An 18895-nucleotide genomic window follows, 5' to 3' on the forward strand; every position below is an offset into this window, starting at 1 on the left:
TCTGGGAGGATCCCCCATGCCGCGGAGCGGCTGGGCCCGTGAGCCATGGCCGCTGGGCCTGCGCATCTGGAGCCTGTGCTCCGTAATGGGAGAGGCCACAACAGTGAGAGGCCTGCGTACAGCAAAAAAAAATTTTTTTTAATAAAAATAAATTTAAAAAATTTGAGAACAGAAATTACACTAAGCATTTTCTCTGACCACAACAGTATGAAACTAGAAATCAATTACAGAAAGAAAAGTGGGAAAAACACAAACACGTGGAGACTAAACCACATGCTACTAAAAAACTGATAGGTCAATGAAGAAACTAAAAAGGAAATTAGAAAATACCTTGAGACAAATGAAAAAAAAACCACACCTTTACAAAATCTATCACATGCAGCAAAAGCAGTTCTCAGACAGAAGTTTATAGCAATCCAGGCCTACCTCAAGAAATAAGAAAAATCTCAAATAAACAACCTAAACTACCATCTGAAGGAATTAGGAAAAAAAGAACAAGCACAGCCCAAATCAGCATAAGGAATGAAATAATAATGATCAGAGAGGAAATAAAGAGTCCAAGAAAACAATAAAAAAGATCAATGAAATCAAGAGCTGGTTTTTTAAAAATATAAACAAAATAGATAAGCCTTTAACCAGGTTCATGAAGAAAAAGAGAACCCAAATAAACAAGAAAATGAAAGAAGAGAAATAACAACCAATATCACAAAGATACGGAAAAATCTTAAGAAAATACTATAAACTGTCATATGCCCACAAATTGGACAACCTACAAGAAATGGATAAATTTCTAGAAATATAATGTTCCAAGACTGAAGCAGGAAAAAATAGACAATCTGAACAAACTGATCACTAGCAGTGAAACTGATTTTATAATAAAAAACTCCCAGTAAACAAAAGCCCAGGACCAGAGAAGCTCACATGGGAATTCTACCAAACATATAAAGCAGAAATAATACCTATCCTCTCAAACTATTCCAAAAAATTGAAGAGGAAGGAATGCTCCCAAATTCATCCTAGAAGGCCTCCATTAACCAGATACCAAAACCAAAGACACTACAAAAATAAAATTACAGGCCAATATCTCTGATGAGCATAGATGCAAAAATCCTCAACAAAAGATTAGCAAACCAAATTCAACAATATATAGAAAAGGATCATACACCATGATGAAGTGGGATTTATTCCAGGGATGCAAGGATGGTCTGACATCTGTAAATCAATCAATCTGATACACTATATTAACAAAAAGGATAAAAATTGCATGATCATCTCAATAGACACAGAAAAAGCATCTGATAAAATTGAACAACCATTCATGATAAAAACTCTCATCAAAGTTGGTATAGAGGGAATGTATCTTAACATAATAAAGACCATTGATGACAAACGCAGTTAATATCATGCTCAACAGAGCAACACAAGGATGCCCACTCTTGCCATTTCCATTTAACATAGTATTGGAAGTGCTAACCACAGCAATCAGACAAGAAAAAGAAGTAAAAATAATCCAAATTGGAAAGGAAGAAGTAAAACTCACTTTTTGCAGATGACTTGATATTACACATTGAAAACCCTGAAGTCTCCCCTCAAATAACTACTAGTACTAATAAATGAATTTAGTACAGTTGAAGGATACAAGATTAATATACAGAAACCTGATGGTAATAATGAAATAACTAATAATTAACTATCAGAGAAAGAAAAGAAGAAAACAATCTTATTTAAAATTGCATCAAAAATACCTAGGAATAAACTTAACCAAGGAGGTGAAAGATCTATATTCTGAAAACTATAAAACACTGATGAAGGAAATTAAAGATGATACAAAGATATGGAAAGATATCCCGTGTTCATGGATTGGAAGAATTAATATTGTAATGTACATCCTACCCAAAGCAATCTACACATTTAATGCAATCCCCATCAAAATACCCCTTGACATTTTCACAGAATTACAACAAATAATTCTAAAATTTATATGGAACCACTAAAGATCCTGAAGAGCCAAAGCAATCTTGAGAAAAAAGAACAAAGCTGGAGGTATCAGACTGACTTCAGACTACACTACAAAGCTTCAGTAATCAAAATAGTATGGTACTGGCACAAAAATAGACACATAGATCAGTGAAACAGAATAGAGAGCCCAGAAATAAACTCAGTCACTTATGGTCAATTAATGACAAAGAAGGCAAGAATATACAATGGAGAAAAAATGGTCTCTTCAATAAGTGGTACTGGGAAAACTGTACAGCTACATGTAAAATGAAATTAGAACATTTTCTCACACCACTTACAAAAATAACCTCAAAATGGATTAAGTATCTAAATATAAGACTAGAACATCTAGAAGAAATCACAGGCATAACATTCAGACATAAATCAGAGCAATATTTTTTTGAATGTGTCTCCTAAGGCAAAGGAAACAAAAGCAAAAATAAACAAATGAGGCCTAAATAAACTTAAAAGCTTTTGCATGGCAAAGGAAACAATTAACAAAACAAAAAGACAACCTACTGAGTGGGAGAAAATATTTGCAAATAATATGACCAATAAGGAGTTAACATAAAAAATATATAAACAACTCAAACAACTCAATGTCAAAAAACAACACACCTGATTAAAAAGTGGGCAGAAGAACTGAATAGACATTTTTCCAAAGAAGATATACAGGTGGCTAGCAGGCATGTGAAAAGATGCTCAACAGTGCCTGATCATTAGAGAAATGCAAATCAAACCACAATGAGTTATCAACTCACACATGTCAGAATGGCTATCATATGACTACAAATAAACTGGTAAGGATGTGGGGAAAAGCAAACCCTGACACACTGTTGGTAGAAATGTAAATTGGTGCAGTCACTATGGAAAACAGAATAGAGGTTCCTCAAAAAACTAAAAATAGAACCACCACATGATCCCACGATTCCACTCCTGGGTATGTATCTGAAGAAAACAGAAACATTAATTCTTAAAGATACATGCACCCCAACGTTCATAGCAGCATTATTTATAATTGCCAAGATATGGAAACAACCTAAGTTGCCAAGATATAGAAACAACCTAAGTGTCCAACCACAGATGAATGGATAAAAAAGATGTGGTGTACATATAGAATGGAATGCTACTCAGCCATGAAAAAAATAATGAAATTCTACCATTTGCAACAACATGTATGGACCTAGAGGGTACTATGCTTAATGAAATAAATCAGACAGAGAAAGACAAATACTGTATGATTTTACTTATATGTTGAATCTAAAAACAACAACAAATGAATGGAAAAAATAAAACAGATTCACAGATGTAGAGAACAAAATATTGGTTACTAGTGGAGTGAGGGAAGGGGGAGGGGCAAGATAGAAGTAGAGGACTAAGAGGTACAAACTGCTTTGTATAAAAGAAACTACAAGAATATATTGTACAGCACAAGGAATATAACCAGTATATTTTAATAACTTTAAATGGAGCATAATCTATAAAAATATTGGATCACTACATTGTACACCTGAAACTAATATTGTAAATCAACTATATTTCAATAAAAAAAGAAAAAGAAAAAACGTTGAATAAATGTATAAAAATTATATTGCTTAAATATCAGGTTAATAATTAGCTTTTGTTGGGGAAAAAAACATGAAATTACTACTGGATGCTTTCTCAAGGCCATAAACCGTTAAGTCTGTGTTTTTTCAAACACTGAGCAACTTTTAAAACTACCAGTCACCAGCTAATCCCGACTTATTAAATCAATCTCCTCACATGATTCTAATGAATGTACCGCAGGGTTGAGATACAAAGCACTGAAAAGTCAAACAAACAATTTAGTGCATGGTTTCTCAAACATTTACTGTGGGGGCTGACTGGTGCATTTCAAGATGTGTAGCTGCATCCCTGGGCCTCTACCTACTAGATGCAATCAGCACCCAATCCAGTTGTGACAATCAAAAATGTCTCCAGAAAATGTCAAATGCCTCCTGGTGGGGGTAGGAAATTGCCCTTGGTTGAGAATCACTGATTCAGTATACAGCAACTAGCATTAAAAACAAACAAACAAGAAAAACTAAAATACAAATAGACTAAACGAGAACAAAAATAGAATGCATCACACATAGTAAGTGTATATATTGCATTAAGAATTTTTGTTTTGATTAGATTTGTATAAACTGGGTTGCTATGTAAAATGTATTTCTTACTGTGAATTGGAATCAAAAAACCTGAAAGTTGCTGCAAAGGTCAACCTTTGACCTACTGCTCATAAGAAATGGCAAAAACACAAAGAAATGACAATCAAGAGGGAAATATAAGACTTAGAAGCCTAGCATAAAATCAGGAGTTCCAGGAAGAGAAAAAGAAACAAATGCAGATGTAATTAAATAAATAATAGAAGAAAATCTTCTTGAGTTAAAGGCTTGAGTGCAGGTTTCAAGAGCTTAGAGCATTACAAGTAGGAATTAAAAAAAAAAAAAAAAAGACACCACATTCCACTGGAAGTCCTAAATTTTAAGGAGAACGGAAAGGTTTTCCAAACCTTCAGAAAGCATAAGTTCCTTATGAGGAAAGACTAGCATCAAATTTGTTATCTATAACAGTAGAAGACAACCTCAAACTACTTAGGTGTAATTAAGAAACTTACATCAAGATATGATATGTATATGGGCAAAATGTAGACAGTTTGGGACCTGCAAGGATTTGAAAGTATATCAACCAAAGTATATATGATGAAAACAGTGGAGGATGAACACTAACCAAGTGACAATTATATCAAAACAAGAGATTTCACAATAAGAGAAGAAAATAAACTTGGTGATCAAAGAATCTTAAGACCTGAATGTAAACAGAAGATGGCAATGTAGCTGGCATTTACAATATAACTGTTAAATAAAGATTTTTAAAATGTAAGAGATATCATGTTGGGGAAATCCTACCAATAGCTTGGAACTCAATGTTTTAAATGATTCTTAGTAACATTGGGTAATAACTGCAGAAAAGAGTTAAGAATAAAGAGGGATAAAGCTTACAGGGTCCTATATAACCTTCACTATGGCTATCTTCTTTCCTCTCAATGTCCTTCCTTCTGTTATTCCAGCGCATCAGATTTCTTTCCACCTGAGGGCTTTTGCACACGTTCTATCCCCTACCCTTTGCACAGCTAACTCCTTTATCAACCTTCAGTCTCAATCTAAGTAACACCTCTTTAGAGAATCCATTCCTGAATGCCCTATCAAAGGCTGTTGCTCCCAAAGTTAAATCACGTTTTATTTCTTCCTAGAAATGATCAATATTTGAAAAAACTTGTGTCTGCCTCTTCTTTTAGAATACAAGGAGCATGAGAGCAAGTAACTGTCTACCATGTTTGCCATTAAATCCCCAGCACTGCAAACAATGACTAATAAGCTGTGGGCAATTAACTAAAAATTTTTGAACAAATGAATGAATGCACTGAAGAAAGAAAATAAAATAAATAAGGTAGTAAGTAGAAACTTTGTTTAAATTGTTTCTGTAGTTAAAGAAGCACACATTGTATTTTTATAATTTTTGAAAGGGAATTTACTATAAAAGAAAAAAACAAAGAAAACAAGGTTAGGGAAAAAAAGATCTTTGTGGAATAGGACCAAAGGAAAAGCTGTATTTCTACTTTGCTCACACCTCATGTTTTTCTGCTTTTTTTCTCTTGATTAGGTGCTTCATTAGCATATCACAGTCAGCCTTCCATATCAGTGGGTTCTGCATCAGCAGATTCAACCAACCACAGATCCAAAATAGTTGGGAAAAAAAAATCCAAAAAGTTCCAAAAAGCAAAACTTGAATTTGCTGCATGCAATGGCAACAATTTACATAGCATTTACAATGTATTAGGTATTATAAGTAATTTAGAGATGATTTAAAATATATGGGAGGATGCATGTAGGTAATATGCAACTACTACACCATTTTATATAAAGGACTTGAACATCTGAGAATTCTGGTATTCGCAGGGGGCCCTGGAACCAATCGGATACTGAGGGATGACTGTACTAACAATTTAAAGTGGTTTTTTTTTTTTGGCCTCCCTCCATTTTTATGTAGGGTATTTTCTTGGCCTAAATGTACGTGTCACTTCCACCAAAGAACAAAAGTCCTAGGAACACCACAGTATTCCTCACTAGTAACACCGTGGTGCTGGTATTCTCTGCCTTAGGGAAGTAAAAAAGCTACTGTTAAGTTCTGAGGTAAAGCTGACAGATCAAGGAATGCACGCAGAACAAGTATGCACTCTGCCTCCATTGCTAAACAGAGGTCACACTCACAAAAGAATTCACATCACACCCTATTCTGAAACCTCTTATGCCTTCTGCTCATCTCACGCTACGTTCTCCCTAGATTTTTCCTCCACTCCAACAGCTTCAACTGCCTTTCATATGCCAATGATTCTTTTCATCAAAACTGTAAGAAACACCATACGGTTATGAAACTCTAAAGAAGATAAAACAGGCCAATTAAAGTATGCTACAATGCCTTAACAACAGTCCCATGCAACACAGAACTAGTCACACCAGACTTTCATGCTTCGATATTACTTTTAACTAGCCCCATGGATAAGGCAATTTCCTCTGGTGTCTTCAATTTCAATGCTTGGCATGTGAAATGCGAACGCTTTGCATTTAACACAGCTTTTTTCACTTGTGGCTATTTCCCCTTTTTAGGTCTCATAAAGTATTCGTTGCTTCAGAAAGAAAATACAAAATTGTTTATTCCTGAAATCAACACACAAATTACAAACAATGCATAACTGCTTGTCCAAAAAGGATTTGAGGAAGCCATTTATTATAAGCCACAACCTGTTTTCAGAGATGTCAAAACGTGCATCTTATAATTAAGATATATATCTTAGACCTGTAACACTCAAGTTATATACAGATGCTTATTCAAAATTATTACCTGGATATCCCAAAGATACCTCAAATCACCACACACAGACCTGAACTCATAATCTTTCTTCTTGAGTCTGATACTACATCTATCCTCCCTTTCTCACATAACACTGACATCCAACAGTTTCTAAAAGCAGGTACTCTAGATTTCCTCTACCTCTTACTACCAATATTGCTTAAGTCACCTAGCCCTATCCATTCTATCCCCAAAATATCTCTCAAATTTATGTCAAGTTCCTTCCTTCTCCTCAAACCTTAGTTCAGGATAACATCTCTTACAGTAAGACATAAATTACGGTAGGAGTTATAATGTCTTACTGGTTAATTTTTTAAATAGCATGATATCCATCCTCTACCTAAAAAGTTTCAGGGGCTCATCACTGGTTGCAAGAAAGGGTACAAACTCCTTACCATGATAAAACAGGCCCATCATAACCTAATATCCAAGCTACCATTTTCTTACCTAATCTGCATCTACTACCTCCAAACATTCTCACAGAACTTTGCTATGTCATGCTTAGTATACCAGTTTATCTACTTTATTGGCTTTTTAGCTATACTTCTTTGTATTATTTTTAGTGGTACATTTTTTAGTTCTAGAATTTTCATTAGGTTCTTTTTTAGAATTCCATTTCTCTGCTGATATTCTCCACCTTCTTACCAATTGACCATCTTTTCCTCTACATTCTTTAACAGTTTCAAAAGTTCTTGTCCCTAATTCAAACATCTGCAAGTTTGCTTATATCAACTATTTTTTCTCTTGACTATGAACCTCACTTTCCTTTCTTAATGTCTCTCAATACTTCTATTTTCATCAGACATAATATATAAAAGAACAATAGATATTGAAATAGATATTTTCCCCCAGTGAACGTACTTCACTTTCTCATCAAACAGCTAGAGTGAAGAATAGAGCTCTTCAATATATAATTAGAGGAGTTCATCTGGGTTGGAGCTGAGTTGCTCCTTTATTTAGTTCCAGTTCACTTCTGGTTTCAAATGTATTGAGGATGGAATCAGGTCTCTCTCTGCCTCTAGCAAGGCTTTGGGATCTAAGTACTGTAAGACTTTAAGATATTTCTCTCTCTAGCTCAGTCCCAACTTTCTTCACCACTGCTTACTCAGCAAAAGTCCTGATGAGATTTGGCTTCTTGGGTGAACTAGCTCTGTGTTTGAGGATCCTATCCTCCAATCTGTCATGTCAGCTCACATGTGGCTGATAAAGTTCAGCTGGTTTCTCCTAGGGCCATAAAAGATCCCTTGTCTATAGTAGGCTTGCTCCTTTGCATGCCTATGCCTCCAGGCTCAGTTAATGCTCTCAGGGATACAAGCAGCCACCAATCTCTTTGTGCCTAGGTGCACCTAAGAAGGGTCATCTTCCTCTTGAACTTGGTTCATTTAATTTCTTTGTGACACAGTTCTCCAATGAGTTTTTAAAAATACAAGATTTAAAAAAAAAATACAAGATTTTAAATTATGTGTTTTTCTCCCTCATTGTTACACAGAGAGCAACGGTCTCCCGAAATCTTCTAGAGCCATCATTCTTCTCTTATTGAAAGGTTATGCTCTCACCCCTCCTTACTACCATCTTCAAACTCAAATGTTATCTTTTCTGAAAAATTTGCTCACCTTCCTCTAGGCAGCTGGTGGCTTCTTTTTACTGTCATTGCCTGTTTACTCATCTGTGTTCTCCACTCGTCTGTGAATTCCTTTCACTCACCTGTGTTCTCCACTAGCCTGTGCAAATATAATGACATACACTGTAGCTGTGGACAGATGGTGGGAAAGGAAGGTAGGCAGAAATCAGTAGGGCAAAATATGTGTTCATGAAAGGAAAAGATGTATGTTGGCTTTTAAATATATCTCTGCATCCAAGACCACACTGTACCTAATCCATATATTAATTGATAAATTATTGCTTCAACAGCTAAAACTGTTTTCTCTGAACAAACTGAGAATTACCAGTAAGCCAAGAATTATATATATGTTCAAATAAAACTTAATGATGGAAAACTTTGCTGATTCCAAATGAAATGTATATCCTTAAAAAAAGTACCAAGTAATACTACTGGCCAATAGGGAGGAGGCCCTAGTATACTATCATGTTTTACAAGAGAACTGCTCAGCTCTCTAACTTTAGCACATTCTGTAAACACCAGAATTAAACTGCAGTCTGTAATATGCTCTCTGTTATATTTTTACATGACTCTATGTTATGCCATTTATAAAAGCAGCTATTTATACTCCTAATGTAAAGAGGTATGATTGCTTGACTGTATCAGAGTTTTCTTCAACTATTTAATGAATAAAGTTCCATTCTCAACATGAAAAAAAAATCCTTCAACACCTGCACAATCACACATAGCAGAGATTTACAAAGAACATGATGCATTACTCTAATAACAGAGTAGGGAAAGGATATACCCTGATCACAGTACTTTAAATATACTACTTTTGATATCTGAGAAATTCCTAAGGCAGAAGTACTAGGAGGTGTTAAAAGAATTTGTCCAGGACGGTAAATCAACTTAGAAAGCTTAATGCTGATTATCTAGGGTAAAGAGAATAGAAGCGATGACAGAAAAAAGATACGGCCAAAACAAATAATTTAGTCAGAGTTCTTGGTAAAAAGAATTTAAAAGCTAGAAGTTTATTTTTACATTTCTTGTTAATTTTAAAAATGTCTTAGAACTGAACAGAAGGGTAATTTAAAATGACATTCTATTAAACACATAAATCATTTTAAATGATTAAATTAATCCATAAAACAAATACCTACATCTGGAAAAACCAGAACTGGAATCTCTAGTAAAACTATTCTTAAACATTTTAAAACATGTTTTAAAGGAGTAATGGATTTTCCAATGCCTAAGAAAGATTTTGTCGTAAGTTGTCCCTGCATCTACAGTTAGGCTATCTACAGGTGTCATCATCCTATCAGATGATATGAGGAGTAACTGCTAAGCAAGTATATTCACACCACAGCAGAAATTAATCTACAAGAACCCTAAATGCACAGGTATTAATTAGGATGGTTGTACTGTAGTTTTATCTTACACAGAAAATATTTAAATGACAGGTGGTGAAATGTGAGTCTGTGATTCAATCACTCAAAAACTATCAGCACTAAGGCAATATAAATGTAAAAGACTTTTGAAAGTGCTTGTGGATTTTTATATGTCTACATAGAGCAATAAGAAACTAAGAGTTTGACTTTTTGTTGTTTTCCTAGGCAACCAGCTGTAATTGGAGGAAAAAAGTGAGTTACGAAAGGCAGTGACTGGTTTCGCAAATGTTGACCTTCTAAGTGGGTAGTTTCTTAAGATAAAAGGAATATGCTAAAGAAAATAAGGTTCATTTACTGACTGTAGAAATTTCTTAATATGCTTATGTGGTCTCACTAAAGTAGAGAAGACTCACGTCAGCAAGAAAAAAAAAAATCAATAAGCGACTGGGCAAAGATCAGAAGGATACCATATTTAAGGATTGTTATTTCATAGTTCCCATGGAGATGGATACAGAAAAGCATGAGCAGTATGAGTGATGCAGAGCCACTGGCCATCCAGATTAGACTGGCTACTACCAAGATAAAAATAAATACAATTAAGTTTTATAAGGTGACTAGATTACTTCAAAGTACTCCATAGGCTAGCCACTCAAATATCTCCTAATGGTTTCTTAATCTCAACTCTCAAGAACTGGGGTCAGAGCATTTCTGAATAGGGACAATACTAAAAAATGCCTTCTCCTTGTCTTTATCTTCAGTACATAAAAAAGAAAAAGAATCACAATCTATTACTTTTAATTAAAACATGTACAATATAATACATCAAATTAAATCACTATTAGACTTGAGCTCATTTTTATTAACTGAATAAATGAGAAAAAAGTGTGTTTTCTTAAGAATTCCTATTAACTCTTTTTTTGCAGTACACGGGCCTCTCACTGTTGTGGCCTCTCCTGTTGCGGAGCACAGGCTCCATAAGCGCAGGCTCAGCGGCCATGGTTCACGGGCCTAGCCGCTCTGCGGCATGTGGGATCTTCCCGGACTGGGACACGAATCCGTGTCCCCTGCATCAGCAGGCAGACTCTCAACCACTGCACCACCAGGGAAGCCCTATTAACTCTTTATGTAGATGCAAAAATAATTCTTAATGGGCAAAAGTAATCAGTAACTAATTTGAGGATTTATAAAATAAGAGAAAGGATGAGAAAATTTGCTATCAGTATTAAGATACAAGAAAATAAATTTCAATGAAGACAAAGAGAAGTCATTTAAAAAAAAATAAATCCAATAATTTAACATGAACACTGGAGGGAAGAAACCACAGAAAAACATATAGTGCTTTGACAGGGAGATCAGCTCAGTGCTTTGTGACCACCTAGAGGGGTGGGATAGGGAGGGTGGGAGGGAGACGCAAGAGGGAGGGGATATGGGGATATAAGTATATGTATAGCTGATTCACTTTGTTATACAGCAGAAACACAACAATGTAAAGCAATTATACTCCAATAAAGAGGTTTAAAAATATATATATAATGCTTTGATAAATTACAATGAGGAACCCAAAAATTTTAAATGAACTTACAACAAAATTGGAAGGACAAATGACAAAAACAAACCCCCAACAACAACAGAAGTCCCTTTTCAGATCTAATCATTCTTTTGCACATGACTCTAAACAGGGCATATCTTTAATATTCTCTCAAATTTATAGATCCCATTACCAGAAGTTAGCAGCATGAAAAAGATTAAAGGAAATATGTGAAACTCAAGCCTGAAGAGATTTTTTTCTTTAGAAGTAAATAAGTAGTAGAGGAACTTAAAAATATAAGATGTCAATTAAAACGTACTAAAATTACATAAGTGTATAAAACACTAGAGAACTAAATTACAGGACCTCCCTGGCTGTCCTGTGGTTAAGACTCTGCGCTTCCAATGCAGGGGGCGTAGGTTCAATCCATGGTTGGGGAACTAATGTCCCACAGGCCGTGTGGTGTGCGTGGCCAAAAAAATTAATAAATAAATTTAAAAAATTTTTAAGTTAAAAAAAATGTAAAAAAAAGAACTAAATTACAAATAGAATATTATATTTATATATGATATAATTTATAATATATTTATTTGCTTCAAATAATATAGAAAGGAAGGAAGTGGCTGAGAGTATTAGATGAAACATTAGTAATGAGTTGATAACTATTGAAACTGAGTGATGGTTACTCCATTCCAGGGTCCTCAACTCCCAGGCCGTGGACCGCTACCAGTCCACGGCCTATGAGGAACCAGGCCGCACAGCAGGAAGTGAGTGGCGGGCGAGTGAGCGAAGTGTCATCTGCCGCTCCCCATGCTCGAGTTCACCCCCACCCCCACACCCATCTGTGAAAAAACTGTCTTCCACAAAACCGGTCCCTGGTACCAAAAACATCGGGGACCACTGCTCTATTCTACCTACTTGTACGTATGTTTGAAGTTTTCCATAAACAGGTATATTTTAAATTAATTATTTAATCATAATATCTTGACAGGACGGTTTATTATCATGATTACTAAATCAATAATGTTTTAGGCATTTAAAGAAAATATTATCCTTCATATGTAAAGAAGACACTAGCGATCCAGCAATAGTAAAACAACTGCTCTTAAGAGTTTTACAGAATAACTAATCCATATTGTCGTTCAAAGTCTTTCACACAGTTCCTCTTGAGGACAACTCTATGTATTTAAAAGATTAGCAGGTAAAGTAAGGCTGAACGTTCACTTGGAAGTTAACCAGCCTTTATCAGAAACAAACCCAAAGCAATACATTTGAATTTAAGGAGTAAACAATTTTTTTAAAACAAACAAGACAGAAAAGGCAAAGAATGCTACAAAGCTTCTCTCTTACCTTGACCAAGATGGGATGGTTTTTGAGAAATTATGTGGCCACTGCCATCTAAAACATACTGGGTGCTAAAATTATCAGCAGCAGTCCTTGTCGTAATTAAAACCTGGAATAAAAAAAACTCTAATAAAATTATGATTTTAGTTATTGCAGTGGGCTTATTGTAAAATTAGATTTAAAATAATAATTATATATTTCCTTGATTGATAGAAGTTTTACTTAATAAGGTCTTACAACCATTTCTCTTGAAATATTCCTTAGAGTTACACTAGCAATAGGCTAGCTTACATTTTCTATGTTGCAAATTACCGATTTTTATTTCAAATATTTTACCTTAATTAAAACATACACAAATCAGTATACTTGAAATGGCTATTTGTATTGTATGTATTAAATGACTTACATCTGTAAAATCAAATCAACTGCATTAGGGAAGCTTGCTTTTTAACAGACAATTCCCATAAATTTGTTGGCAAAGTGAAAAATCCTTTTGTAAAGTGATCATTCCCTCCTTCCTTTATATTCTGATAAAACTGCACTTCTCTATTTCAAGTTAATGGTTCAAAAGAATAAAAATAAATAAATTATACATATATGTATATTTATGTGCAGTTTTCTTAAACCCAAGCTTTGAACTCATTGTTTTAAATGTAAAATTTTTATCAATTAAAAAACTAGCATTAAAACATGTAAGAAAGGATTCCATTCAGCATGAAAATATTTCCTAAGATGTTACAGTCATAGAAATATAAATATTAAGAATGTCTGAACTCTTCTGAGCCATCCTCACCCTCAGCTTTCTATTTACCTACTTTGTGAGATTACTAGAAGTGTACATGCTATGACAGTAGTAAAACATTCCATTATCAGAAAATACCATAGGTGGGCAGTGGGAATGCTGGCAAAAAAAAGCAGGGTGGATTCAGAAAAGGGTAGCCTCCTCACATTTCTAGTGAGTAATGTTGATCCAAAACTGGGAGCAATCTTTCTCAGCCATCCATGAACTCAGCAGAGCTAGCTTAAAATAAATCTATATAATTTAGAAAGAAGCCACAAATATACAGCTCCACTGTTGGAACTCATCCAGGTCCAGTTGGGTCTACATTTAATGGTTCTGTCACCAAGTCCTAACCATTCCCTGATTTCTGGTAGGCCAAATGGCTCTGTGGAACATGTCGGTACCATGAAGGGAAAACCAGAGTCACCACAAAAAAAATTTGGTTTCTCTAGCTTACAGTCCTAGTAGAGTCTATTAGGTTCTGTCTAAGGGTGACGTCCATAAAATCCTTATTAGAGGCTCATTGCTGCAGGCCGCTATTTCTGTCAAAACTGTTCCCTCAAAGAGTTGTACCTGAAACAAAGTTGTGAGCCTCTGTATACTCTTAAGTGATTATTCTACTTCTTCTAAAAATATATTCCATGGTTCAAAAGTTGTACTTTAAAAGTTTTCCTGATAACCAATCTCAATCTTCCTACCTACATCTCAACTCTATTGTGTCCAACAGTGATTTCCTCTAGTAAAGTTTGTTTAAAACAAAGAAGACAGAAATTGCTAGAGATTTTCTTTCCTGTTTCTAATTTAATTACTCTATGATTGTCCCTTTAAAAACAATTCTACATTTAACCAACCACTTCTCCAAAATGCCAAGGTCAACTGAATTCCATTTCTATTCTCCAAAGAGCTAGCCACCTGACCTAAAGCTGGTGTCACTGAGCAAAGGCAGCCCTGAAACTCTGAGTTCTAGTACTAACCCTGCCAGTGGCTTGCTAGATGGTCCTGAATAAATGATTACACTATCATTTTAAGAGGACGGTGATGGTAAGATGAAGATGATGCTAATACTTTATAAGGTTACATGGGTTTTTGTGTTAACTACTTAAGGGCATTTTACAGATATCAACGTGTTCATCCTTTAAACACATTAGTGAAAAATAAATATACTCCAGCCAAGATAAACTGAAGTGCTAAAAAACAAAATAGGACCTTAGTGGTCATAATGTAACATTTATGTTATGGTAAAAAAAAAAAAGAGAACACAATATTGTTTTCCAATGTCAAATTTTAAAAAACTAGAATGTTTAGGGTACTATGAAATTTATTTAGATAGGAAATGCTTTGCAATTCACTTCAAAAGACAGTGAAAGATAACACGCCTAAGCACGTTTCACAAATTCATGAAATACAGTGTGTTCCTCAAAGCAAAAAATTGTATTTCAAGAGTTCATTTCATCATATGACCCTGTGTCCTGGGCAGGAAACCTTTTTTTGGATGAGGCACAGGTTCAGAATGTGTTAGCTGTGAAGCAGCTAACACATTCGAATCTGTAGCAACTCCACCATCAGGAGCATCTCCAATATTACAAATTATTACTGGTGCTTCCTACTAGAGACATTGAGGAATTGTGGCAGTGAATGAATCTAGTGGTGTCAAGAAAAGAAATAAATAAATTTATTTTAAATAATTTTAAAATGAGAGGTTTATTTTAAAAGAAGTTTTAGAAGTCCTTAGAGGTTATATTAGTTATCAGTTATTAAAAACTGACTGTCTGGTCCAGTTACTGAGTTTCAAGAAATTATAGTACTATTACAAAGTTAAAATTACATAAAAGCATTTAAATTTTAGATAAGCACAATTTTTCTCAATGTTTTAAAAAGAAAGTAAATTGAAAAGCTTAGGATGTATCCTAGCAATTCATGAGAAAAAAATATCCTCTCTTGACAAAAATTCATTGAAGATAATCATATTAAAGTTTTGTGGGTTTTTTTGTTTTGTTTTGGCTGACTTTTGGACAAATACTTTGGCACAAAAACACAAATCTGAAAACTAAGGTAAATGGTCCTCATGATTCAGCTAAAATGTGGACTGTGCATGGGTCACTGAAATGTCTTTTTCTTTCTCTGTGTGAGTATGCCTGCCTGCCTGTGCATAACTATTCTATGATTTCAGAGCCTTCCTCCAGATGGTCCACTGAGGGAGACTAGCAACAGGGAGATCTTGGCCCTGGCTTTTCTCCTTTCAGCAGAGTTTTATTATTTGTGAGAAGGCTGCATTTATTTAGGAAGCAGGATAAACCAAGTGTTTCAAAACTCCTGTGCCTATTCTAATTAAAGCCCTACCACAATGGCTCTAAAGGACACAGGAGGTATCCTACACTGTGGAACAGGAAGCAGGAAACAGCAGAATGAAGCTAGAGGCCTCCCTCTACTACTCTTTTATAGCTATGTGGAACCACAAATAAGGGCACCCCAACTCCCATCTTCAAAACAGAATGACTTAGCTTCTCATTCTGCCCCCCTTCAGCCATGGAGGTTTAATGTAACATAAAACAAAAACAAATCTATACATCCCTTTTCATCTCATCACAAAATGTATAATGAACTTGATAGATCAAAATAACACATAGCACATTATAACCACTTCAAAAAATTTGGATGAATGAATCAATAAACATGAGTTTTATGCAAGAGGATGGCTGGCAACTCTTCTAATTCTTCCCAAGGAAAAACAAGAGAAAAAAAGTGAACTTAAGCTACAGAATAAAGACCATTGGTGAGAATTAGAAGGAATTTACCTAGGAATGGCAGTTAAATTTTAGAAAGGATTTCCTGAAAATGTTGAGGAGTCTGCATAAACTTTGAAAGTTAAGGTGAAATACTGCTTACCAACAAGAGAATGAGCAAGGCTGATGATGCCATCACCTTACGTGATACAGACGCATGCTACTTTTCACATTCAAGTCCAGAATAAAAATAACTTTCATCTTCATGGTACATGACCATATTCTAGATACTTTAATACATATCATTTCATTTAACTCTCAAATCATTATCTGCACTTTATAGATTAAAAAAAAAATTGGCTCTCGGAAAAGTCAACCTGTTTTATGCCTTTGGCCAACTCTCTTATTTAAACTCTTGGAAATGATAATTAGGCTTCTGAATCTTCGTCCAGAGTGTGTTCTAATTTGAAGAAAACAAAACAAATCAAAACTGTTTTGTATTCCTCTGAAAACTGAGATGTAATTTAGCCTCCATTTAAAATGTATTTCAAAAAACTTACACGAGTTTCTCATACATTTCCTTGGAGGAAAAAAAGGTCATTTTTAACATAATGTATACAAAATATCAGCCTAAAAGGAAATAAAATCTTTTATTGTGTGTTTTATTATGTAACAGGAAGAATATATACAAACACTCTTCTTAAAAAATTTTATGAACAAGTCAAAACAGGATTTTCACTATCTCTAGCTCATTCTAGTCAGTATGCTTAGTAATTAGTATCAGGAATTTAACACTGAAGACTGACAAATATCTCAAGATTATTGCTCCACAAACAACAATAAATTTCAAGAGAAGTTATGCTTGATGATACAATTTTTAAAAAATCGTATCAATTTGTTTCAGTCACTGACACCTTCATCACAGATTATGGAAGCAGTAATTCCAGTTTTAAATACCAATAGATCACTCTGTAGATATAAATTTTTTTTTTTTACTCTTTTGGACTGTTTAAGATTGGAAGTCATTTTATAATTGACAAATTAGGAAAACTGCCCATTCTTTTAAAATGTATAAATAAAAAAACAGAATTAGACGTATTTTAAATTTCTTCACCCAATTTTGCTGAAAGTCTACTTAATTTTTTCTTTTTATAACTAAAATTATTAACATCTTTAAAATAATCTAACAAAAAATAATTTCAACGGTTTTGGGTGATGGCTGTTTAACAGTGTGACAAAACTATATACCAATTGCATATTATCAATCTACCGAGTCTGAGATGATTTACATCTGTATGACTTTAAATTATCTACATCAGTTAGTTTGGCAGATAAAATGACCAAATCACTAATTTTTATTATGTAACTGCAATCTCTATCCAAAGATTTTCAAAATAAGTTGGAGCCTTTAAAATAAACATGCAACTTCTATACCTGAAACTTCAATTCTTTCTGAATGGTAAAGAATATTGTTTAAAAAGTTGAATTTTGGGCTTCCCTGGTGGCGCAGTGGTTGAGAGTCTGCCTGCCGATGCAGGGAACACGGGTTCGTGCCCTGGCCCGGGAAGATCCCACATGCCGCGGAGCGGCTGGGCTCATGAGCCATGGCCACTGAGCCTGCGCGTCCGGAGGCTGTGCTCTGCAGCAGGAGAGGCCACAACAGTGAGAGGCCCGCGTACCGCAAAAAAAAAAAAAAAAAAGTTGAATTTTTTCCCCAAAAAAGCACTCATTAATTTGCCTTGCTGAATAACAATTTTTAATTTTTAAATGTAATTGACCTTAACAACCAGGTATTACTTTCTGTGTTTCTGAAATACTATTCAGAACCCTCCCATATAATTTTTAACTTGACTACCCCTTGATAACCTCTCTATTGAGCACTGTGGGCCCGAGTATATTTATTATTTTAATATGAGGTTTTTTGTGGGGTTTTTTTTGTGGTACGCGGGCCTCTCACTGTTGTGGCCTCTCCCGTTGCGGAGCACAGGCTCCGGATGCGCAGGCCCAGCGGCCATGGCTCACGGGCCCAGCCGCTCTGCAGCATGTGGGATCCTCCCGTACCGGGGCACGAACCCGCGTCCCCTGCATCGGCAGGCAGACTCTCAACCACTGCGCCACCAGGGAAGCCCCAATATGAGGTATTTTTAAACTTATAAATACCTTTATAACCATGCTAGTAAGAAAGCAGCATGACCTACTATGGAAAACTCATTACTGAGAGGCATGAGATTGTAAATGAATTTTTGGCTTTGCCATGGATACATTATGTGTCTCTAAACAGGTCACAATTTTAATATTCCATTTACTTCATTGTGCACAGTTCCTCTGAAGTAAACTACTTAGCACAGAACCCTGCATACAGCAGATACTGAAATATTAGCCGACTGATTATTAGACTGTGTTTTGAAGTTGAGGTGAGAATACCTGGCATTTGGCTTCACAAGACCTCGTTTTCCTTATCAGTAAGATAAGGAGACTAAACCATAAAAGACTGAGATGGAGACCAGCACTGGGGAGTGCTCCAGAGATGATCACTTGTGGGGGCAGGGCAGAAAGAGAAGTGAGGCTGTGCCATAGTCACAAGGCCTTGGCAGACCC

General features: G+C 35.1%; 1 protein-coding gene across 6 annotated transcripts in view; it reads right to left on the reverse strand.

The window, feature by feature from the left end:
* The window catches only part of PMS1 (PMS1 homolog 1, mismatch repair system component), a 99023-nt gene that overhangs the window by 68139 nt on the left and 11989 nt on the right, over positions 1-18895 (reverse strand). For all 6 annotated transcript variants that reach the window (XR_003001632.1, XR_003001633.1, XM_024733673.1 and 3 more), the window contains one exon: positions 12800-12902. Coding sequence is in view for 4 of the 6 variants with exons in the window: in XM_024733673.1 (XP_024589441.1) it covers positions 12800-12902 (103 nt within the window). In the remaining 2 variants the exon portion in view is untranslated. The remainder of the gene's footprint in view (positions 1-12799; positions 12903-18895) is intronic.

The sequence above is a fragment of the Neophocaena asiaeorientalis genome, unplaced genomic scaffold (genome assembly GCF_003031525.2).
Source record: "Neophocaena asiaeorientalis asiaeorientalis breed wild unplaced genomic scaffold, Neophocaena_asiaeorientalis_V1.1 scaffold24, whole genome shotgun sequence".
In the NCBI taxonomy this organism is placed as follows: Eukaryota; Metazoa; Chordata; class Mammalia; order Artiodactyla; family Phocoenidae; genus Neophocaena; species Neophocaena asiaeorientalis.